We start from the raw sequence: 25,756 nt of genomic DNA, 5'->3' as shown, positions 1-25,756 counted from the left end.
AGCACAAATTGGCAAAAGGAATGACGAGATAATTCATTTATTCACCCAAATAAATTGGGATAGTTAGGACTGATTTGATTAGATAAAATTAAATTATATCATTTTATTTTATTTCATATAATTATTATAATTTTTTTAAATTTTATATAAAATATAATAAATAACTCAATTTTTTTAAATTTTAAAATAAAAATAATATTAAAAATATTATATTATAACGTTATTTTATTTAATTTTTATCAAAATATTTGGTTACAAAACTATGCCTTGTTCCGGTTAAGCCGATAACCCCTCTCGCCGTTTTTTATTTTTTTATTTTTATTATTATTTTTTTTAACCTCTCTGGCCTCTTGCCGTTTAGACTTTTAGTGCCGCGAAACCCATACTCAGCGGCGCATTGCTCCCATCCGTACAGGCCTTTGCACTGCGGTCGTCTGAATACAAGTTTACAGCATCAGGAAGATGGACCCACCAAAAAATTAAAAAAAAAAAAAAAAAAGACGTAACCATTCCCTATATTTATACTTTTTTGTTTTTTTTATCAGAGAGAGACAGCGAGTGATTGGTAAGGATAGAAATGAGAAACTGAGGGATTTTATACAAAGAGAGATAGGGATTACTATTTTCTCACTTTGATGTGTTTGTTGTGTATTTGAGATTTTCTCCGTCCCGTTTCCATTTCCTCGAGGTTCTTCATATATATAAAGAGAGAGAGAGAAAGAGAGGGAGGGAGAGAACCTCCGTAATTTTCTCCGTGCTTGGAACTTTCTCGGGAAATTTTGCGCGGCTTTGTCGAATTTAAGAGTTGAGGATCTGAACTAGGGTTTCGTTTCTGTGATTTCTCTTAGTTGCAGGGGATCCTTGGAGGTGGGGGCCCTTGATTTCACAGGTGGTTCAAAATGGTGATTCGAAATGAGAATTTGCGGTAATTCTAGCTCCGATCTCGAATATAGGGCACGAATCGAGGCATTGAAGCAATGGATTTGGATTCGTCGTCGATGGTGCCCGAGACCGATCACGATCCGGCGGTGCAGAACCACAACACGGAGTCGTCTCCGGCTGCAATGGAGAGAGAGCAGCTAGGTGAGTCGTCGCCGGCTCAGTCTCCGCCTCAACCACCTCCGCAACAGCATCCGCAGCAGCAGCAACCGGCACCGCAGGGGCAGCAGAGCCCGGTGGTGGGGCCGAGGCATGCCCCGACCTATTCGGTGGTGAATGCGATTATAGAGAAGAAGGAGGACGGGCCGGGCCCAAGGTGTGGTCACACTCTCACCGCGGTTGCGGCAGTTGGGGAGGAGGGCACGCCTGGGTATATTGGTCCTAGGTTGATTTTGTTTGGAGGTGCCACCGCGCTCGAGGGGAATTCCGCAGCTTCGGGGACTCCTTCGTCTGCCGGGAGCGCTGGCATCCGTATGTTTTCTAATTGGATGGATGAATTCAATTATTTTTGTCGCTATTATACTGTATTGCCTTTTGGGTGGTAGAGGCTTTTTTTTTTTTTTGGGGGGGGGGGGGGGGGGGGTCGGTGGAGAGTAGTCATTTGCAGATTCTGATATAAATTGCGAAACCCTAATCTTAAACTCGTGCTGGTTAAATTGGTAAGGGTCTGGTATTTGAAGCTGAAGTTAGTGTCGCTCCATAGATTTGTTGTCTGGTTGAGATGTTTATGTTGCGGAAACCCTGGTTTAACATGTTACGAGTGCGAGATCCCTTATTATTTTATCTTATTGATTATCATGAAATTAGAATCGGGTTTGCTGACGTTTATAAACTTTAATTGTCCAAGGGGTACGTGACACCTAGTTTTGTTTAATCCCAATGACTTCAGCCTGTGTTCATATGTTCGGTTTGATTCGTCCATGGTACTGGAAGCCTTAAATTGTAATTTCAACTCAAGTGGTTTTCTAACTGTATGCATCTCCTTCCCCGTAAGCTTGTTTTGTTATCAATTATGGTGTAATAGCACTCAGGAATTATATTATGGTTTTGGCGTCTTAGTAAATTTGAAGCAAGCATTGTTGGGTCCTGTTGAGTAAATTTTAACTTTATTAAAAAAAAATTTAACTATTGTTGTTGTTTTGATTTCCAGTCAAATTCAGTACAAGTAGTTCAATTGATTCAATTCCTGTTCATTTATGGTGCTCAGAAACTGATTCTCCTATTGTTATTTAAGCTTTTAATTATAATGTGATTTAAAGTGTCTTTGAATTCCTTAATTAGACCACATATACTATTAAGAGTGAAAATTCCTAATTTTTATTTGAGTTGTTCCTGGACTATAGTTTTATCAGAAATCAGAATTGACTTGATAATTCATAGTTTTAGATTGTCTTTCCTTATTTATGGTGTGAACATTCCTAGTGTTATTTTCTTGTGCTCCGAAGAATTTGATTTGATGATGGTGTAAGGAGCCGATATAAGCAACCTGAATGACGGGCATGTCTACGATTGAGTCGTAACCTATATGATTTGCATGTTAGATGCAATAGGATTTCATTGACATATTTTCTACTAATGTATGCAAGATATGGCTGAAGATGAAGAATATGTGATTCCTTTGTCTTTCTAAGATTATTGTGAAAGAGGGATGTCTACTTGGTTTTTTTCAATGATAATGTTCCGTTCTTTAATGTTTCATGACTATTATGATTTAATTATATTGCAGGACTAGCGGGTGCTACTGCTGATGTGCACTGTTACGATGTATTGACAAATAAATGGTCTAGGTAAGCCTAGAAACAATGGTTCCTCATCTAATCTGTTCATGGCCATTCTTTTTTTTTTTTTTGATTGGCACCTAGTGTCTGGGAATAGCGTCCCGACTAATCCCTGGAGTGCACAGGCCCTCAACAATGAGTTTCTTACTAGTGCACCTCGGGTAATTCAAGGGGAAAATCCCCCAGTCTGATGGCCCTTAGAGATTGTTTGCACCCAATGAGATTTGAACCTTAGAGTTGGGGGAGTATATGCTCAAGCCCAAGGCCTTTACCACTTGAGCCAACCCCTAGGGGTTCCATGGCCATTCTTAAATAGTGTGTTCTTCGTTGCAGCTAAGTGATTCATTTTTACCCCAATTTCAGATATCATTTGGGTTTATAACAATATTATTTTGCAGGATTGCTCCCTTTGGAGAACCGCCCACGCCAAGGGCTGCCCATGTGGCCACTGCTGTCGGAACTATGGTTGTTATTCAGGTTAGCAGATATGATATCATCCTTTCTATTGTTTTCCTTTTTTCTTGTAAATGATAAAAACTTGTATTGAAAAGTGCAAAAGGCAAAGCCCGAGTATAGAAGATGTGCTAGAGAAATGCCTAATTAAAAATATAAAAGATTTAAGGACATCATGAAAACTCAGTCGATTAAAATTTATAGTGACTGCCCCAAGCAATAAAGTATTGAAGAAGGAAATTTTCAGCTCATCCATCATCCGCTTGCAGTCCCCGACATTTCTATTATTCTTTTCCTTTCAAATACATCATTCTAAACAGATAGGATCCATCTTTCACACTGCTAAAGAGACTCCCAAAGGGATATCATTTAATTAGGATTGACTAATATATCAAAAAAGTTACTGTTTGTTTAGATTTTTATTTGAGATTTATTTCAGTTCTTACTGGAGTCTTTGATATATGAAAACAGGGTGGAATTGGTCCAGCTGGCTTGTCTGCTGAGGATCTTCATGTTCTTGACCTCACACAGCAACGACCACGATGGCATAGGTTAGATTCGTGAAGGTTGTGCTTGCAGAATTTTTTTAGATATATTCTACAATTTATTCATTTAGAAATGCGGACATTCTGTAGAGTTGTTGTTCAAGGCCCTGGACCTGGGCCACGTTATGGACACGTGATGGCTTTGGTGGGGCAAAGATATCTTATGGCAATTGGTGGGAATGATGGTAAGTTACTTCATGATTGAGCCTTGTTTTTGGGAGAAAAATTAACTTCATCTTGTGTGCATTGCTTATACTGAAAGGGGAAAAAAATGGAAGTATCACTTATGTGGAATTATAAGCGAATGTCAAGCATATTATTGCCTGGTTTTCAGGGAAGCGACCATTGGCTGATGTATGGGCCTTGGACACAGCTGCCAAACCTTACGAATGGCGTAAGTTGGAACCAGAAGGGGAGGGCCCACCTCCATGCATGTAAATCTCTCTATCTTTGTCTATATCTCATGGATGGTTTATTCTTTAGAATAAAGATTCAAACATAGTAAATAATCAGCATTTATTTGGTTTATTCTAGGATGTGTAATTCTTTAGAATGAGTTTGGAATTTTGTTGCTAAACTTTTTATGTATCTCTACCTTGTTGTATGTTAGTTTGAACTTCAGTGTTAAAAGTTCGCATGAACAAAAACATTCATGGAAACTTGTTAGCTGACAGACCCTAATGTGGACAGTGTGGTAGAACTTTTTAACCCTTGGGTACATTACTAATCGCAGTTATTATGTGGCGATCAATTAACTAGATATATGAAAGCTTGTTGGTGATCCAACGCATGCTTTTTTCAAGCTTTTTGATGGGCATAGTTTATCCTTTAGTGGACATAATATGTTCACGTTACTAGCTGTAGTTTTAGTACGAGTTAGAGATGGTTGATGTTCCTACACTTTTATCAAGGCTAGAATCTAGATAGCTAGACATTGTATATTCACCCTACTTGTAATAGCTCTTGTGCTTTTCTAATTATTTGTTCCTCTTGTTTATGTCCTGTGTACTTGGACTATGCCTTTTGCTTTTTTAATAATAAAATTTTCTGTTACTTACAAAGTTACTAGCAAGATATATGGATTCTTTGTGGTAGTATTATACTAAGGATACATTTGGTACACATAATAGAACCTAGAAGAAAATTGTTATTCTTGCCGAGCAATTATATGGTTGTTGGGTTGCTCATATGTTAGAGAATAACTTATACCAAAGAGATTAGCTATTCTTGTGATTTGGGAGAATGCTCATTCTTTCCCCAAGAGATAGAAATAGCCAAAATGATAAGATAATCCTAATATAAGTAATTTTATCTTTATAATTAATTGTCTCATTGTTCATCTCTTACTCATTCAATTCTGCCTCTACTTCAATGAAAGTAAAGCTAGCTCCTACTCCATCGTCATTGGTCCTTTTGACATAAGATTCTCTTTCTAGATACCCTACATTATTTTACTATCAGATTGTCGGACATAGAAAATCAAGGGCCATATAGTGTGAGGTCTTTCTAGTTCTACAGTTTTAAGGCTCTTTGGAAGGATACAATCGGATAGTGTTTGAAAATTACTATTAGTTCCGTGACGGCATATTATTCGTCATTATTGTTTGTTAATGGATGCTTTCAGATGATGGTTGATATCGACTTTGCGTTACACATACCTGTGTCTTGTGCATGTATTGTGGACGCTTGTCTGAGAATTTTTTTTATTTTTTTCCATGATCATTTGGGAAAAGAAAACTTGTTGCACATGCCAAAATGATGTCACGACTAACAAAAAGCTTGCTTGTGTTCTATATCATTTGAGTTGGGCCCTCAATTATGTTATATGTTCCATTAGGTATGCAACTGCAAGTGCACGCTCTGATGGTCTTCTTCTGCTTTGTGGAGGCAGGGATGCAAACAGTGTGGTGAGTAAAAAAAAAAGTCCAACTTCCACTAATCTTTAATTTCAGCTTGTAATGTCTTGTAGCACTTGGTTTGCCTTGTCATTTTATACTAATCACAACGGTTGAGTTTAGCAATTTCTCTTTCTGGGGTGGGAGATTTGCAGTATAGATGTTAATTTAAGTCAGTATTGGCAACCTTTTTGTATGTTATAATTCCCGTGTGTGTGTGTGTGTGGTCTTGCTTTTTATGTTTGATTCTTTTTAATTTTGTTTTATGCTGCCCCAAAATTTAATATTCCTATATGTGGGTAATTTTATTGTAACAAAATTGAAATTAGATAGGCTCTATGCATGAAGGCAGAGATAGTTCATTAAGTTTGAATCTGTCCAGAAATACATGATACTGCAGGTGTAATGATGAGTAAAAGTCTAGAGAGATCAATAATGAGATCCCACCTCCTAACATTAATTAAAGAAATGCTTTGAAAGAATTCAAACCAAGTGTTCTATGGTACTATGTTAATTGAACTGGTTTGTGTATGAATTTAGGAATATGATAACGAAAACTTTTATTTTTCTCCTTATCCCTCTCTCCCTTGTTTTTTGTGTTGTTTTTTCCATCCCCGGGAGGGGGAGCTGCTGGGCGCTCTTATATGGCCAAATGATATGACATTGACATTCTTTTCAGACCTGTGTTGAGTCACCCCACACCTCCTCCCCCTCCAAAAAATATAAAAAAGAAAAATAAGAAAAACAAGTTTGCTGGAGCTAGTTGTGCAAATTCCTGTTTCTTATTTATTAATAATTTTCTTCTATTTCTTTATATTTGAGGTTTCACGGTTAACCTGGTTTGTGTTTCTTCCTCATGTATATCTTGCAGCCTCTGGCTAGTGCATATGGACTTGCTAAACATAGGGATGGTCGATGGGAGTGGGCAATTGCTCCTGGTGTCTCACCATCTCCGAGATATCAGCATGCGGCAGTGGGTTTTGGTTTCTTTTATTATATTTTTTTTAAGTTGACTCTGTGAACCTCTTTATTTTATTTGTCATAAGATGGATCACATTCATGTATGTTTCTAGGTATTTGTTAATGCACGGCTTCACGTGTCTGGAGGGGCACTTGGTGGGGGACGCATGGTAGAAGACTCGTCAAGTGTTGCAGGTACGTGTTTGGTTTTACAAACTTTGAGGCTTTGATCTAGGGCATGATGAGATGGTGGCTTATAATATGTAGGCTATATATCCGTTGCTTGGAGTGCCAGGTATACATGTACTTGACTTGGGTCCAGCTCAACTAAGTTTGGACTCACTTGCCTGAGCTGTGCCCAGATGAAGCTCAAATTAAGCTCAGTGCATGTGATCTTTGACCAAACCAAAGGATTTTATGCCTTTGTCAATCGTTCTGACTTGATCTGGGATTTGATGAACAATTCTAAATTTAAACCTTGTACTGTGAAACTGAAAGTGAAAAGTAGGGCCTTAAGAGCACGCACAATACATTTTTGCATTTATATGCAAAATGACCAACATGTCAAATAGGGTCTCCATTGGATTATGTAAAAATAAATCCAACATCCGTGTGCTACATTACTTCTTGATATTTGGGTTGCATTATTAATCTGTGTATTTTTTATAATTATTTATTTACTTTCCCCTCTTTTTCTTTATACTTCTCAAATTTGCACTTTTATTTATAAAACATGATGAGAGCTCTAATATTAAGAGAATAATGTGTTTTAATAGAGACAAAAATACCATGATTGTTTTTTACAGGTAAAATGAAATTTTATTAATAGAAGAGAGTAGGTGCAGCCCAAGTACACAGGAGGTATACAAAGACAACACCTATCTATGATTTAGGCCTCGTTTGGATGTTGAGATGAGACGAAAAATCTGTGAATAATAGTGAAATGGTTTGTCAATAGAAGTGAAATGGCTTGAATTAAGATATGTTATTGGATTTTGAGAAAAGAGAGAAAAATTTGAATAAGAATATTATAAAGTTGAAATATTGTTAGAATATAATTTTTTAATATTATTTTTGTTTTGAGATTTGAAAAAGTTGAATTGTTTTTATGTTTTGTTTGGAAGTTTGGGATAATTGTAATGATTAGGTAATGATTAGATGAAAATGTTGAAGTTTTGAAATTGAAAAGTGGTTGTATTTGAGTGATGTTCGTATGTTGAGATGATATGAGATGAGATGAGATTTATCATTTCAACATCCAAATGGGGCCTTAGGAACTAGAAATGGATACAAGAAAATGATGAAAACTAATCCCATTGAAGTCATTACAGTAATCTAGAAATTAAAGCTCGGTTTGGATACAAGAGTGATCTCAACTCATCTCATCTAATCATTACAATTTTTTCAAATTTCCACACAATATAATAAATAGTCCAACTTTTTCAAATTCCAAAACAATAATAATATTAAAAAATAATATTTAAACAATATTTTATTTAACTTTCAACTTTCATCTCAATTCATCTCATCTCAACTCACTATCCAAATAGTACCTAACTATTGTATAGGAATCTTTTGAGCTCATCTGAAAAATAGCATGGTAAAAACCCAGTAAAAATACCCTTTTTATAAACATAAAAAGGGTAAGAAGCTACTAAACCAAAGATATAGGGAAAAGACAGGATGAACGACTTTTATTTATTTATTTTGTATTTTTTTTTTTCATTTTGAGTGTGAAGGGAGACATTGTAATCACATGGTACATGAGGGGACATTGCAAATACTGAAGAATCTATATAGAAACTTTTGTGTAGTTTGTGATTGGATGGAACTGTTAAGATTCTGCCACTGATAAATCTTTCTTGAATAATGACATCAAGAAAGACAGATAAACTGATGTAGAACAAATTTCAAAAGCTATTAGCTAAAATACATTCAATAGCTTTTGGCTAGCCATTTTAATTAGAAATTTAAATAGACCACTGTGAGTGCTCTTAGTGTATGGAATAGAAATTGGAGATGGGTCCTTGTGGCACTTCCTCATAGGCCCACGTGGTGACACTAATTTTTCTCAGCTGAGAAAATCTTTCTATCACTTATACTGAGAAAATTGGAAGAATATGGGATGCATAAAGTAATTTTAGTCAGAATATTGCATCTTATTTTGACCAGCTATTTTCCTCATTGTGAAAAATCATTATGTTTTTTTTTTTTTTGTTTGGGGTGGTGGGAGGGGAAGAAAAGCATTTTGGTTTTTATAGGAAAGTATGTTCGAGGGCCACGTCCTATTGGTGAAAAGCCGATGATTTACCCGTTCTATGTGGCATAGACGTGTTAACAGGTCAGGGGTTTAATTGGGAAAAAGACATTTGAGTTTTCATGGTCTTTGGGATACCTCATCCTAAAAAAGCTTAAGGTTGTGTTTAGGTAGTGGGCTATTCAATATTTTATCATTACTTTTTACTACTTTTTACTACTATTCGCTACTATTCAATATTTTATCGTTACTTTTTTACCACTTTTTCACTACTATTCACAGATCATTTGAGATCACCTCACTACCCAAACGTAGCCTAAGTAGCATGGGATTCTCAACCTCTTTGGGTTGGTAAAATTTTTGCCAACCGAGTAATGATTATGCTTCTTCTGCAAGCCATTGATCCCTTATGTTGTGCCCAACTGTTTGGATTCATGCTGTTAGATGTGTTTTTCTCCCTACCTTTTGAATCTATTTGCATATCTGACTCTAGAATGATTGGTTTCTTATTGATTTCATCAAATGTAGATTTTCTGTTCTCTTTTTCTGTCACTTTTCCTGCAAGATGTGATTGTTCAACATTTGCTATCTTCTCACTGTTAGAGTCCTGATGGTTTGTCTCACTCTCCAAAAACAATCTGATAATGTTTTTGACATACTTTTAATCTTCTTGTTTGAGAGTTTTTAATTGGGATTTTTGTTTAAAACAAAACTGTTTCTTTATTCTCTAACTTGTTTCAAATAAAATTGTTGACCATGCACTGCCATGATATATCGGAGTCTAGAACAACGAAGGGATTTGTTAGTGGACATGGTTGTAATTAGTGTAATTTATGAGGGTATAATTGTCATTTATATATACATGTATATACTGTTGAACATCAATGAATAATATGAAGAATTCTCTCTATGTTCGACTACATGGCATCAGTGAGTTAAGTAGTCGGTTGGTGGTGGTTCGGTGGTTGTGCGACGAAGCTAGTGGTGGTTAGTGGCGCAGAGTGGTTAGTGTGGTTTTTCCTCTTCGTCGTTGGTGGCCGGTAGATTTTTTCAAGGTGTTTCCAGTGCTCTTCAGGTGTCGTCTCTAGTATTGGGCACCAGAATCGAGCTCACTGTCGTTCTCTGTGCATCCCAGCAAGTTTTCGGTCGTCATCGGCTGCTGGAAGGCTTGTTTGTCGCTGGTGACGTCGAAGTCTCAGGGTGTTTGGTTGCAGGTCTCAACTATTCAATCCTTGAGTGTGTATGCCCCCAACTTGGAGTAAGAGCTTATTCCTATCCGGAATAACACCTGTTTGGTAACGAGAATACGGTAAACCCAGCTTCACTTATCCTCGTTTAGAATAACTTAATCCCTGTTCAAGGTTAGTTTTGAAGCCAGTACTGGCAATGCCCGATACAAGCCGATACAGTCCGGTTCAAACACGATACAAGTTAGTTCAAGCCCAATTCATCCTGGTTCAGACCTGAAACAGCCCAGTTCAAACCCGATACAAGCTGATTTTGAGTCGATACGTGCATGTTTCGATTGGGACAAGTTGATTCCACCCAATACAGATCCGAAATTTGGGTACTTAAGTTGGGTTTCTACTTTTCCAGATTGTGTTTCTCGGCTTTTCATCCATATTTCATATTCTATGTGGATTCTTTATCTCCAAGTTGAATTGTGATATTTTTCTGCATCTATGGCAACTAAATTTGAGTCATTGTCTCTTGCAACAAACTTTAATATACCTATGACTTCGGTGAAGTGAATGGAAAAAACGATATGTTGTGGTCAAAATTTGTTGAAATGTTTTTCAAAGGAAAGGGTCTTCGTACCCACTTGGTTGATCCAATGCTTGACTCAACTAGTTCTACATTTGCTCAATGGGAGCAAGAAGATGCTCAAATCTTGTTCCCTTCCTCTTCATTTTCTCTCCCTTTTCCATCTTGTTCTTCTACCACCTGGTAAACAACCTATTGGCTATAGATAAGTATATACAATCAAATTCCGTCTTGATGGTTATGTGGAATGTTTGAAATACCACTTGGTTGTTAAGGGTTACACTTAAACTTATGCCATTGATTACGACGAGACTCTCTCCGGTTGCCAAAATTTCTTCTGTTTGAGTATTGATATCTCTTGCTGCTAATTTGGATTGGCCCTTATTTCAGTTGGATGTTAAAAATGCATTCCTACATGGATTTTTAAATGAGGAAGTGTATATGGAGCAACCACCTGGGTTTGTTGCCCAGGGGGAGTGTTGAGGTACTGTGTGCAAGTTAAAAAAGGCATTATATGGTTTGAAACAATCTCCTCGAGCATAGTTTGAGAGGTTCTTTAATGCTGTATTGGCATTTGATCTTCATAGATGCCTAACAGACCACTCAGTATTTCACCTACATAGCGATGCAGGACATATCTTGTTGGTTGTATATGTGGATGACATTGTAATTACTGGGAGTGACTCAGCTGAAATTGCTAGGTTGAAACAATTTTTACATGATTAGTTTCAGACAAAAGACTTGGGCAAACTTAGGCCTCGTTTGGTTACGCAATTCAGATGAAATGAGAAGAGATGCTTTGTTGAAAGTTGAATAAAATATTGTTATAATATAATTATTTAATATTATTTTTGTTTTGAAATTTAAAAAAGTTGAATTATTTATTATATTTTGTGTGAGAATTTGGGAAGTTGTAATGATTTTTTGAGACGAGATAAAATAGTTTGGTTTTTGTGTAACCAAACCAGCCCTTAGATACTTTCTTGGAATTGAAGTCAGTAGATCTAAAAAAGATATTAACCTATCTCAGAGAAAATATGTACTTGACATTCTAGAAGAAATTGGCATGTTGGGTGCATGGCTTATTGACACTCCTATAGACCCAAATCGTAAACTTTTGAAAGAGGAAGGGGTGTTGTTTGGAGATCAAGGTAGGTATCAAAGACTTGTTGGGAAATTGAATTATCTTAATATCACTAGACCTGATATCTCTTATGCAATGAGTGTAGTGAGCCAATTTCTATGAACGCACAGGGTCTCACACTGGGATGCTGTAATCCATATTCTTCGTTATCTTAAGTGAGCTCCTGGCCTTGAATTGTTGTATAGACCAAATAGACATCTTGGAATTGAAGCTTTTTCAAATGTTGATTGGGCAGGATCTTCTTCAGATAGAAGATCTACTATTGGATATTGTACCTTTATGGGAGGTAACTTGGCTACATGGAAGAGTAAGAAGCAAACAATAGTACCTCGGTCCAGTGCATAAGCTGAATACGGAGCAATGACTCACTACTAGTAAGCTGACATGGTTGCAACACTTAGGCCCCGTTTGGATTCAGAGATGAGTTGAGATGGTTTTAGATGAGTTGAATAAAATATTGTTAGAATATTATTTTTTAATATTATTATTGTTTTGAGATTTGAAAAAATTGAATTGTTTATTATATTTTATGTGGAAATTTGGGAAAGTTGTAATAATGAGATGAGATGAGTTGAAATGAGTTTCCAATCCAAACCGAGGCTTAGAGATTGGGTTTCTAGCTCCTGTCCCTCTTCAGTTATTTTGTGATAATCTAGTTGTAGTGCATATTGTGTCTAATCCTGTGTTCCATGAGAGGACTAAACACATTGAGATTGATTGTTACCTCATTTGGGATAAGATACTAAGTGGTGACATTTTTACACCCTTTGTGAAGTCTGCTGATCAACTTGTAGATATGTTTACCAAACTATTGTGTTATAGTCGGTTAAAGCTTATTTGTTCCAAGCTAGGTTTATATGATATATATGCCCCAGCTTGAGGGGGAGTGTTAGAGGACATGATTGTAATTAGTGTAACTTATGAGGGTATAATTGTCATTTGTATGTAGTATGTATATATTGATGAACGTCAATGAATAATATGAAGAATTCTCTATATGTTCGACTACAAGATTCTTATTGTAACTTTAGTTTGATTATTAGTTAGAAGTACTTTTTGTTGTTTTTGCACTTATCACCCACAAAGTTATTACTGTTGTGCTGAAAGAAGCTTTATTTATATTTTTCCTGAAGATGATCCACCAAAAGATATCTCACATTTTTCATGTTTTTTTTCCTGTCTATAGTGTTAGATACTGCAGCAGGAGTCTGGTGTGATACGAAATCTGTTGTTACCACTCCTAGGACCGGCAGATATAGTGCTGATGCAGCTGGTGGAGATGCTGCTGTCGAATTGACAAGGCGTTGCAGGCATGCAGCAGCCGCAGTTGGTGACTTAATATTTATTTACGGTGGTCTACGTGGTGGTAAGAGATGGATATAATTATTTAACAATTCATCTTTGTGCATATTTTTCCAATTCTTCAATTGTAGACATGAATCGTGCTTCAAGAAAACAATTTTACACCTGTGTTTTGGGAAGTCTTTTGTGAGGGATTGTAAGGTAGCTATGTAATCCACTTAAAGACTTGCTTTTATAACTTATGTGAAGGAAATTAATTTTTTCTGGTTTCTGGAGTTCAATTTGAGTGCCTTTGATAAAGTGGTGTCGGTTTGGATTTTAATATGGACACATGAAAGATGAATGTTGACGCCTTTAAACAGAGTAGTTAGCTTAATTCAATTTTTTCTACCGTCATGGATTTTGCTTCATCTGCAGTTATAGATATCGAAGTTAAGGCCTTGAGTGGGCTATATCATGGTACAATAGGTTCTGCATTGATGAATAATTAGAATTGGACTTTGGATGGAACACAAACAGGCAATCTGTGATTTTGGGGGCAGAAGGAAACCAGGAAAGGATTGGAATCTTATAAGTTAATGAGATTTAAAATTGTGGTGTAGATATTTGAGGGTAATATACATGTATCAGTCACAAGACAAGATGTGGATCTAAATGTTGTTTTTATTCTTGATTAATTGTGATATCATCCTAACCAGATGTGCATCAATCACAATTTCTCTCTTCTTTTGGTCATAAATGTAGGCAGCAAACTTGGGCCATCTTTCATGATGCAGCCAGCTGGTCAAGTTTATTAGGAAAACGAGTTCCTAAAATTTCTTATAGGTATTTATCAATGGAGTTAAATGACTAGGAGCATTAAATTGAGTTAGGCTTGTATTTTCTATACGCAGAAAACTTGTATTTCGGGGACTATTCCATTAATCTTTTAGGCTTTATCTAACCACTAGGTGCTGGCTCAAGTGGTAAGGGCCTTAGTCTTGGTGGCATGCTCTCTCTTGGTCTAAGGTTTGAATCCTCTTGGGTGCAAACAATTTCCAGATGCCATTGGACTGGAGAAATTTCCCCTTGAGTTACTCGAGGTTCACTTGTGGGAAACATCCTTGTTTAGGGCCTGCCGTTCTCAGGATTAGTTGGGACTCTGTTCTTGAACACCCGGTGACAATAAAAAAAATAATTTTTTTAGGCTTTATCTATTTCTATGCCGCAAACATAGTATCTTTGCACTATTATCCGGCAGTATTAAAACAAAGTAAAGATTGTTAGCTTTTGGTCTTCCATGTATGATTCATAAGCTTTTCTGGGTGGTGGTGTTTCAAAGCCTTTATATTTTGAATATTGTAGTTCATTGTGATTAAGTGTGGTTGAGCTACTTATAAAAAAAAAAAAGTGTGGTTGAGCTGATAACATTTTAGCTTAGTAATTTGTTGTGTTTATGGTATAGGGGTCTTGCTCGATGACCTACTTGTTGCTGAAGATCTGGCTGCTGCTGAAACAACAAGTGCCGCTTCACATGCTGCGGCTGCAGCTGCTGCATCTAATATTCAAGCAGGGCGGTTATCTGGAAGGTATGGATTTGTTGATGAAAGGTCAAGGCAAACAATGCCAGAAGTAACTCCTGATGGTGCAGTTGTGCTGGGAAATCCAGTTGCTCCCCCTGTGAATGGTGACATATATACTGATATAAGCACAGAAAATGCTATGCTTCAGGGATCACGGTTAGCTATTATAGCATTTATATTTGCATTGACATAATTATCAATTTGTATTCTTTGCATTACTGTTTTTACTATCATTATTATCATCATTTTTCTGAGCTGCCTTCCTTATTCATTTGAAGAGTATATGGATGTGTACTTTTATGCAGGAGAATGAGCAAAGGTGTTGAGTATTTGGTTGAAGCATCAGCAGCCGAAGCAGAGGCTATCAGTGCGACATTGGCTGCTGCCAAGGCCCGGCAAGTTAATGGAGAAGTTGAACTGCCTGACAGGGATCGTGGAGCAGAGGCTACCCCGAGTGGGAAACAGATATCTACTTTAATTAAGCCTGATTCTGTTGGGTCGAATAATATTGTTCCGGCTGGTGTTCGGCTGCATCACAGAGCTGTCAGTATTAGCTTTTGATCATCTTTTGAATATCATCTCAAGCCAAAATTTCCAAGAGAATGTGTAAAAGCTGGTGCCATTATCTGATGGTTTGCTACATATATTTTCAGGTTGTCATAGCTGCTGAGACTGGTGGAGCTTTAGGTGGCATGGTTAGACAGCTTTCAATCGACCAATTTGAAAATGAAGGCAGGCGGGTCAGTTATGGGACCCCAGAAAGTGCAACTGCTGCTAGAAAACTATTAGATCGACAAATGTCCATCAACAGTGTGCCAAAAAAGGTATAGTGGATCTGAATTAAACAGACTGCATAAGATGCATATTCAAATGATGTAGAATCATGAAATAATGAAACAGGATATGTGCAGCCTACCACGATTAGTTCCAGAAAATTTCTTTCTTTTTCTGTATGCTTACTCTAATACCATGTTCTTAATGGTTGATATCACTAAAAATAGGACCCAGATGTCATTTCTTTTGTTTAATCACAGGCACTAAAAGTTTTGACAAATTGAAGTATGTGTTTGGTTCAAGAAAAAAAATTCTGTTTGTATACCAATATCTGTAGTTGGGACAGGTCCAGGTTGGGTTGATATCATTGAACTGTAAATTAAGATGTATCTATTTGTGCTTGCTTGGCTTGACTGGCTACTATAATATGGCTTTCTAGATCAATACACATACTCATGATGTGTCAAACAAAGAATAAACTTCCTAATTACTTTACATAAATAAACTTCCTAATTACTTTTTTGATAAGTAAACTTCCTAATTACTAATTCAATATTTTGCAATCTTGATCCTTCGTTTCTAGACCCACTTAGGTGTTTGAAGTTTCTCTGGACATCTACTCTGCCTATTTCACAAGAACTCTCTCTCTCTCTCTCTCTCTCTCTCTCTCTCTCTCTCCCCATCTTGATAAGCCATATTTTCTGTAAAATAGTTCATTTTTGAGCTGGATTCTTCTAATGTATCTTTACAAAATTAGATTGGTCCATTAGATTGGGCTTTTGAGCTAACTCTGTTGATGCAAAGAAGTTGAAGTTTTCAGCAGTCAATGGGGAATTGGTTCTGAACACAGTAGAAAGAAGTGGCAGGGTCTGGGCTGGGGTAGAGTTAGTGTGGACTGGCTGGTGGGTGGTGGAAGCTTTGGTCCAGTCAGGGCGATTGATTGTGAAGTCCTCAAGGGTTCTAAACACAACCTCCATAGCCCAGAGTTGTTCCAATCGCCATGGTAGGTTCTTGGTGTTCGCAAAGTACCGAGGAGGTGGCCTGTTAGGCTTTGTCATCATACCTCAGGGATCAGATGGTCTGGGTTGGAAAAGGTTTTCTGTTGAACTTTCATGTGTCGTGATTTTTTTCTAGACATGGATTGGTGTCAGAAATCCAGTGGGATCTCTCCTAATTTCTAGACATGGATTGGAGTTAGAAATCCAGTGGGATCTCTCCTAAAGACCCATGTTGGGAGTGACTGGCATGGCAAGCCTGGTAAATTGTCTGAGATAGTGACAAGCAACCCTTTGGTCTTCAAACAACTCTTGACAGAGAAATTGCCACAATCATATACTGTGTGTCTACCTGGATCGCATCCCTCTACCTATTTAATAATATTGCACGACTTATACGAAAAAGGTTTATCTGGACTACAATGACTTTGTTATTGTATTTGAAGAAGCATGTTAACGATCACATTCATTCAAATGCCTTTAAGACTATTTTGTTTTGCTCCCGTATTTTTTTGTTACCTGTTGGTTGTACATGCATCTATCAATTACCTGTCTTTCTTCAAATTTTGAGATGCTTGGACACTGCTAATTTGCTGAACTTTTTCAATTTCTTCTCCCAACTTCATCGACCACTTTATCTCATGTCTATGAATAATGTCCCTGTATAATGTCTCAACCCTGCCTGTGAAAGAAAATTTATGCTTTGTTTGTTTCTATTTTTGTATTGGTTTTTTCAAAGAGTTTTTCTTTTTTTACTCCTGATCAGGTCATAGCACATCTTCTAAAGCCTCGTGGCTGGAAGCCTCCAGTTCGCAGGCAATTTTTTTTAGATTGCAACGAAATAGCTGATCTCTGTGACAGTGCAGAGCGCATATTTTCTAGTGAACCAAGTGTCTTACAGCTTAAGGCTCCCATCAAAATATTTGGTGATTTGCATGGGCAATTTGGGGATCTTATGCGCCTTTTCGACGAGTATGGAGCACCTTCAACTGCTGGTGATATTGCGTAAGTAATCTGATTAATTAATTATTTTTTACCGAGCATAACAAATCCTGTGGGCAAATGAGCACCAGCTCAAATGGAATTTACACTTCCTTTAAGAGTGGGGCGGAGGATTAAGGCTTTGAACCTCAAATGGAATTTCCTCCCTTCAAGAGTGTGGTGGAGGATACAGCCATGTGTTTAAAATCATTTGGAACATATATCATTTTAAATAAAAAATGTTAAGAGTAGTCCAGATCTGGATATATTGTTTTGTGGGCAATCCATGGCTAAACCGGATGCACTTAAGTTCTTTTATTTATTTATTTTTTTTGTGGGGTAGGGAGGGGAATTGGTTGATGCAATCTAATGGCAATGAAATTGCTGGATGAGTTAACTTACTCAGTAAATGGTTCTATTGCTCTAATGGGATTGTTTGTATTGTCAGATTGTGGTATGGCATATGTAGTTGAGTAATATTGTAAATTTAAGGAGCCATAATACATGTATTTGGGGGGTGGTAGATTAAAACCTTGAGAGCTGAAATTTGATTGAAATGCTTATTGTTGTATCTCTACCTATGTCTTCTTCTCTGATCTGCTCTTCGGCATTTTTAGTCTGCACTGTGATTATTGTTGCCCTAGATTCTGCACGATTGCTCATATATGTATATGGAAGGGTTTTTTCTTTTTACTTTTTAAAAATTGAATTCACTAGCAGTAAGTTTAATTTTAGTTTTATTTTCAATTTAAGTGAAGTTTAAATTTTGTATTCCAGACCTTGTCTACTCTCTCTCTTTCTCTATCTCTCTCTCTCTCTCCCCCTCCCCCTCCCTTTTGCCGAGGGGAACCCTTGTATGCTCATTCAGCAGTGAAGCCGTTCCCCTTGGCATCTGAGTTTAGATTAAGGTTGAGGTTGAAAAGCTTGTTTTTTGTGGACGTTTAGTTATTTAGTTAGTATATGTTTTCAGGCACCGTGTGGAACAGTTGTGAAGTCTTACTTTCAGAAAGTGTGATTATTGTTTACGGCTTCACTGTAATCCCATTCCCTGTGTATGAATGGATGACAACTGTTTGTTCAAGTTGAAATTTTGTTGCACTAGAATTCCTGGATCTCTGTACTGAAATAAGTGTCTTATTTTACCTTCAGTATTATGAAAAGTTACGTTGGTATGGTATAAGAGGTGTGTTCAAGATATGCAGGTTTAAAATCATTGTTTCTACTAAGAAATGTGAATCAAGTTATAAATTTATGGCACAAATGAAGCTCTGGCATATATGCAAATCATCCAAGGATGTTTCTTGATTTTTACAAGATATGCTAACATTGGACAGCCCTTAAAACTGACAAGGGACCTACAAACCTATATGTGCCTAGTGTACTTAATTATGAACTTTTGTTGTAGGGAAGGTAGAATTTAGGCTTAAGGATGGACTAAATGTTGGATTGGTAATGTTTTTTTGGGAATAATGGGTTGATTGGGGAAACGTTTTCAAGCTGTATACAGTAGGGTTATTGTCTTGATCAAAGTGTAGTGTTGTAGGTATGATCTGGTCTAAAAGATGGCTTGTTGTTCCTTTACAGTTGAATCTGGTAGTGCTGGATAGCAATAAATGATTAACCTAGAAATATGCAATAAGTTTTCCATGATAACACATAATTCTCTGTAAAATTAGCTGATATAGAAGCAACATTAATGGAATAGATAAATTAAATTAGAAATTCCTTATGATATCTGAATGAATCGTGGAATCATTGCTAACCAGAATAAGATAATCTGTACTTTTATTATTATTTTATTTTCAGTGTTGAGAAGTGCTAGGTTTGCACAGAAATCTTACACAAATAAATTTACAAACTAACGTCGCCTAATATGATCCGTCATATTGTAAATCTCTTTTTCTCATAAAATAGATTTAATGGATTACATTACGCCACGTTTGTTTGTAAACTTCCTTGTGTAAGATTTCTTTGCAGACCAAACATTTCTCTTTAGTTCTTATAAATAAAGAAACCAAAACTTGCCGAAACTAACCTTAGATGAGATGTTCATTGTTCTGATTGAAGAGGTTGGAGCCTTGTTGGATATATCACATTTAATCAAAAGCTTACTTTAGTACCTGTGATTTGGGCCATTGGTGGGAGCCTGATTGGCTTTGGACATATTTGTGGAAACAAGCTTCATTTTATTGGGCCCATTCTTCATCTATTCATTTTGGTCTTTAGGTTCATTTGTAATTATCCATTTAATGATGGACATTGAGCTCACTCTTTTTCTCTTTGCTTGTAAGTAAACACTTTTTGTTCCCATCATGCTGATTTTGAATGGTTGACTATTAGATATATCGATTATCTCTTCTTAGGAGATTACGTTGACAGAGGACAGCACAGCCTGGAAACCATTACCCTCTTGCTTGCTTTGAAGGTAGTTCTGAGCTTGATGTATTTTCTGTTTTGAGTTGTTATTATCATTGTTTTTTTAATGCATACTATCAGTTCCTTTTGATCTTGCCAAGATTTATGCAATTTGCATTAATTTTGCAGGTGGAGTATCTCCACAATGTACATTTAATACGTGGGAATCATGAAGCTGCAGATATTAATGCCCTTTTTGGCTTCCGGATTGAATGCATTGAGCGCATGGTATGTATTAATGTAACAAGTAATGCTGGTGTGCTCTTGTATCTACCGGTTGCTGCTAACAACTTCATAACTTGATGAACAGGGGGAGAGAGATGGAATATGGGCATGGCATCGGATAAACAGATTGTTCAATTGGCTTCCTCTGGCAGCTCTGATTGAAAAGAAAATAATCTGTATGCATGGTGGTATTGGTCGTTCTATAAATCATGTGGAACAAATCGAGAATCTTCAGCGTCCAATTACAATGGAAGCAGGCTCAATTGTCCTTATGGATTTATTGTGGTCAGTGCATATCTATGCTGTTTCAATTTGGTGCTTGTGGTAATTCCATGTCTGTTTGATATATAAGTGACATTTTATTATGATTGTAGGTCTGATCCAACAGAAAATGACAGTGTCGAAGGGCTGCGACCTAATGCTAGAGGTCCAGGGCTAGTTACTTTTGGGGTGAGTGTTCTCTTGTAAAAAAAAAATAAATGATTTAAGAGTATGTATTAAAAAAATGATTTAATAGTTTTTTTCCTGGCAGAGGCGGTATTCCAAAATTACATCTGCGAACATTGTAATTACATCTGACAAGTATATTAGGTCGGATAAAAATGTCTGTTGGCAGATCTGCTGATTTTTCTTAGGGTATTGCATCATTTCCCATGATGCAAGCCCTTTGAAAAAAAATGGGACTCACCTGAAAAAACTCACTTTTTTTATCATGGGACCCTCTTTTATTCAAAGGGCATGTACGGGACCCTCTTTTATCATATTAGTTATAGGATGTTGATATCATTAGCAGAATCTACTGACTGTAAAAGAAGTAAAGAATTGTTTGGGTACTGGCTGCTGTAGGACTTTGGCTATTTTGTCTGAGTGGATGTTATTTTTTTCATTAATTTAATTTTATATTCCTCAATTGATCATCTGCCTCCCTCTGTTTGAATATATTTATAAACAGTCAAAATTTTTTGAAGAACTTTTCTGAGAATTTATTTGGTGATCTGGTCCATTGATTAGACGGGTATTGGTTGGATAAAAAAGAGTTTTGCCTTTGATGTGGGAGGTCAAGACCAACCCTGTTCATCCTGGCGGAGTCCTGGGAAAGTCACTGGCGGCCTGTCTTGTACCAGTTTAACTGGGTCATATATGGGTAGGATGGGTTTGGGATAGGTCTCAAGTTCAGATCTTACTGATAATTGGTATTTTCAATATTGTATTGGTGTGTTATGTGCATCTAAATGATTTGCTGTTTCAGCCTGATCGTGTAATGGAATTCTGCAACAACAATGATCTCCAGTTGATTGTACGAGCACATGAATGTGTTATGGATGGCTTTGAGCGCTTTGCCCAGGGACATTTGATTACACTTTTCTCAGCCACCAACTACTGTGGTATGTTCCTTGCTTTTGTGACTGCTTGTGCTATGCTTACACTCGGATGATGTCACATTTGAATTTTGGCCTTGCCTCTACAGGTACTGCAAATAATGCAGGAGCAATCTTAGTTTTGGGTAGAGATCTAGTGGTGGTTCCAAAACTTATTCATCCGTTGCCACCAGCAATTTCATCACCAGAAACATCACCAGAGCATCATATAGAAGATACATGGATGCAGGTGATGCTTCTTATATGTGCATATAGTTCCTGAAAGTGAGATTTGATGATTGCAACCTTGTTTTGTATTAATCCGTCCTAATTTTTTTTTTTTAATTTTTTTTATCAGGAGTTGAATGCTAACAGACCTCCAACCCCAACTAGAGGCCGTCCTCAAATGCCAAATGATCGAGGTTCTCTTGCTTGGATATAGTACATTGGTTGGAATCATTTTCCTGTATTCATTCCAAGCCCATGCCATCACCTGGTGATACAGGGTTTGTATGGGAGCGTGAGGCTGTATACAGGGTTTGTTGCACTTGTGATCTGGGTTCTCACCACACGATTGATCGGCCTTGAGATGAAACTTTAGTGTTTTGGAGAGCCGGGTTACAGGCGGCAGATAGGTTTTGGTGATGTGCTAAAAGTACAAATTTGGGTCCGCACACCCTTTGTAAATTGAGCCACAGGCAGGTAGAAGTCAGTATTGGTTTTCTTCCAATGGGTTGGTAGTGATGGGTATTTTCCAATTTAAATACATGTAATTTTTTTAATTCCTTGTTTTAGGCCTATTAATTTCTCTCTTTCCAGAGGACCTGAGGTCTTTTATATGTGATGGTGAGATATATAATCTGTGGGGGCGTCCATGTATCATAGAGGTGTTGGTTCGTGTAATTTTCATCTTTTGCTTTGTACAATGTAACTTTCGTGTGAAGATAAGAAACGTTTTTGCCCGACACAAAAATATGAAGTTTTGGCTATAGAATATTGCATCTATGAATTCATCATTCTCGTCTTTTTCTTCGTTTTTATTGATCGCCCACGCATATGAACAAACCTGTCAAAAGAACTACAAAATGAGTTTGTCTGGATTTTTGTTGAATAATGCTACGTATAGTCATAGAGTGTGCAAGAATGTGAGATTCACTATTAATTTTTTTTTAAAAATTTTTATAGTTTTCGTATTTATTCATTTTTTCAAAGGGATTATGTAGTGCTCTACGATTGTAAATGTCATTTCTCTTTTATTTTTATTAGGCAGTGGAAATCCTAATCAATCCGTTGCACCATCAACGGAGGCATGTAGGGGTGTCAAATCGTATTGGTCATGTTTGTATCGTGTCAAGACATGTATATTATACTATATGGGTCAATTCTAACCCGACCTGTTAAACTTATCGTGTCAAAATCTCAAACCCTAATACGACCCATCATATTAATGGGTCGTGTTGTGTCAATTCGTTTTGACCCGTTTATGTAAATGGGTTGAACAGATCTGAAATTAACTTGTTTGACCTATTTAAGTTTAGCATAATTTTATATAAATGTTAAAATTACAATATTTATAAAAAATATAAAACTAGCTTATCGAAATTAAAATCTTAATAATTTTATTTTTAGGTATAAGGGTATAATTATAACTTTATAACAGGTTAAAACGGGTTGACCCGTTATCAATCCCTTAAAGCTAAATCCTAATTCGTTTTTATCGTGTCGTGTTCGTGTTAGGTTAATATATTATATGAAATTATGTCAGTTTATAAATATACTTTTGTACGATCTTTTTATGATTGCAACACTTCTAAAAAAATGATTGATAACTAAAAGTATCTCAATCTATTCACTCAAACAATCCACTTGTAGAGTGCCAGTGGTAGAGTAGTAGTGAGAGAAAACTCCGGAAATATAATATAGTAAATAGCATTTGAATAGAATATGAATAAAATAGCTACAATTAATTGGCAGATTCTTATAACGCATTTACCGTAACAATTCATAAATGAAGTATATAAGAAAGGAAAACGAAAAGACAATACTTATCCTTTTATCATGGGTAAAGACAATATTGTTGAAGTATTAACTTTATACAAAATGCTGACATGAATAGAAAAATAATGGTTCTAATACCATCTATTAACATCACCGAAAACTCGGTTAAAATACTATTAAGAAAAGGTTTTTTGAAACCATGAGGAAACATCATCACGAAAGAAACAAATATTTTTTGATTTTAATCTTAAGGCACCGTTTGGTTGTTAGATTCAACTGAGATCAACTCAGTTCAGTCTAATTTTAAGCTAAGTTTAATATCCAAACACTCAATTCTTAAATTACTAAACTCATCTCAACTCAAAATCTCTTTACACATGAGATCCACAACCTTTTTCAATTCAATACTTACTTACACGCGGGGTCCACAACCTTTTTCACATTTTCATAAATATATCTAAACTCATCTTAACATCCAAATACATTTAAACTTATCTTAGGTAGACTCTACAAAACTCACTCCACTATCTCAATTTACTACTATTCATAAAGAATTCAACTTAATTTAATTTAACTCAACATCCAAACGCAACCTAAGACATAGTAGGAATAGAAAAGGTCCATATAAAACTGTTTTAAATTTAAAATGAACCAATTGCCTTAGTCTATGACTGTATGGCAATGTTCAAATTATCAGCAAATTCCTACTGTTTTCGGTGAGATGAGAATCGTAGTTCTTTTTACTTCTTTTGGTATAATAATGGACAGAGAGGTTCGATTAGAAGGATTTGGTAGAGAAATTTTGTGTTACATATGGCAACCTTTTTTATATCCATCTTAGACATGGAACATTAAAATATGTGAAAAAATGGGTTAGTAATATAACTCTCCTATTATATACATTAAGCTAAACTTCGAAGTGTTTCTGTTTCACATAGAATAAAAGAAAAAATGGATTCATCGAAGTCTTCCTAATGGTATGCTTAAAACTTGGTTAGATAATGAAGCTTTGATTCTAGGTTGTGGTTCAAGAAGGATTGGTGTAATTATATACGTAATTACTGAAGGAAAGAGTAAATATTTAGAAAGGCATTAAGATTCAAACAAAGGGCATATACTTTATAGACTTTGGAACAAGGATTCAAAGATTATTTAATTTATTTTTTAGACTTCAATATTGCTTTCAAAGAGACACAATTCGAGAGTTCAAAATTTCTACAAACTTATTTTCCATCCAGCAAGTAAATTCGAATTAACTTAAGGAATGACATGAAAATAAGGGCCATGTTCATAAAGTTCGTAAAAAATGCCAACAGATCTGTAGACAGGAATAAATTATAGTGAATTTTCCCATCTCAAGACATAAAAAAGATTAGGATAGTCTTTCTAAAATAAAAGAGACTTACAAAGGGACTAGATATACAAAAAAAGAAGAAAAAGAAGAAGAAAGGTTCTGATTTCATATGTCTGTGATTTAAATTTATGAGATGATAAATGTGACAAAACTTGTACCAAGAACTAATTCACTTTGGAATGGGTGTATCGGTTTGTGTAAGTGTGCGCCTAGAAAACCAAAAGACGTTATTCATGTCCAAACAAGTTTCAAGATTACCATTATAACTATTATAGATGAACGAGGTCGACTAATTTCTTGGTCCTTTGCTAGTACCGTGGACTAATAATGGTTACAACTTTGCTACACAAATGGCATTTGGAAATTTTGTGATACCCCTAGATTTCGCTTAAGATCGAACAGACCATCTGAAGCGTCGGGACATGCAATGCAAGGTTACTTGTCCCGGTTCATGACAATTAAAGATGCAATGCACTTAGCATGCAACTAACAGTACTTGTCCAACAGGTCTGTAACATAAATAGTACTAGAGACAAAGCTCCATAAGTACATCCAAAACTAAGGTAACTGCTAGCTAGGTTAATCATCGAGTAGCTCGCGCAACTCGGATAAGGACACCATAATACTATCAATGAAACGGAGCATCGAAGTGATGAGCTCCGCATCCTGCTGTTCTTGTCTAGTCAACCGCCTCCAGTCGAAAGATGCAAGCACGGCTTGGGGAGGGATTTTTTTTTACCTACTTTTTCACAAGTACTCCATCCGACTAGTCATATCATAAAAAAAATATATAAAGAAAAAAAACATGTTGATCATATCAAAATTCGGGGGCAACAATAATTTTAGTTTATCATGGGTAAAGACACTATTGCTGATATAATAACTTCTATATGAAACGCTGACATGAATAGAAAAGGAACGGTTCGAATACCATCTACTAACATCACCGAAAATCTTCTTAAAATACCGTTAAGAGAAGGTTTTATTGAAAACGTGAGGAAACATCAGGAAATCAACAAATATTTTTTGGTTTTAATTAATGAAGACTTGAATCTTT

At 36.3% G+C, this 25,756-nt stretch overlaps 1 protein-coding gene across 1 annotated transcript; it reads left to right on the top strand.

Annotated features, from left to right (window-relative positions):
* The first annotated feature begins 545 nt into the window (after positions 1-545).
* Positions 546-22,314, top strand: LOC121238396 (serine/threonine-protein phosphatase BSL3). Its single transcript, XM_041135242.1, has 21 exons — positions 546-1,410; positions 2,666-2,726; positions 3,116-3,194; positions 3,642-3,721; positions 3,806-3,900; positions 4,050-4,149; positions 5,553-5,622; positions 6,482-6,583; positions 6,684-6,765; positions 12,922-13,101; positions 14,482-14,755; positions 14,905-15,142; positions 15,253-15,423; positions 17,135-17,373; positions 19,690-19,774; positions 19,894-19,992; positions 20,075-20,274; positions 20,364-20,439; positions 21,239-21,374; positions 21,458-21,597; positions 21,706-22,314. Exons 1-21 carry the CDS (start codon positions 978-980, stop codon positions 21,787-21,789), a joined length of 3,024 nt encoding a protein of 1,007 aa, XP_040991176.1. The 5' UTR covers positions 546-977; the 3' UTR covers positions 21,790-22,314.
* The last annotated feature ends 3,442 nt before the right edge of the window (positions 22,315-25,756 follow it).

This window comes from Juglans microcarpa x Juglans regia, chromosome 7D, assembly GCF_004785595.1.
Source record: "Juglans microcarpa x Juglans regia isolate MS1-56 chromosome 7D, Jm3101_v1.0, whole genome shotgun sequence".
Classification (NCBI taxonomy): domain Eukaryota; kingdom Viridiplantae; phylum Streptophyta; class Magnoliopsida; order Fagales; family Juglandaceae; genus Juglans; species Juglans microcarpa x Juglans regia.
The sequence above is the reverse complement of the archived record's forward strand: the minus strand, read 5'-3'. Positions and strand labels throughout refer to the sequence as shown.

Coding starts and splice junctions, on each gene's coding strand:
- LOC121238396 (XM_041135242.1), top strand. CDS start 978: ATGGATTTGGATTCGTCGTCGATGGTGCCCGAGACCGATCACGATCCG. Junction 2,727..3,115: donor TTGACAAATAAATGGTCTAG/GTAAGCCTAGAA, acceptor ATTATTTTGCAG/GATTGCTCCCTTTGGAGAAC. Junction 19,775..19,893: donor CCCTCTTGCTTGCTTTGAAG/GTAGTTCTGAGC, acceptor TTAATTTTGCAG/GTGGAGTATCTCCACAATGT.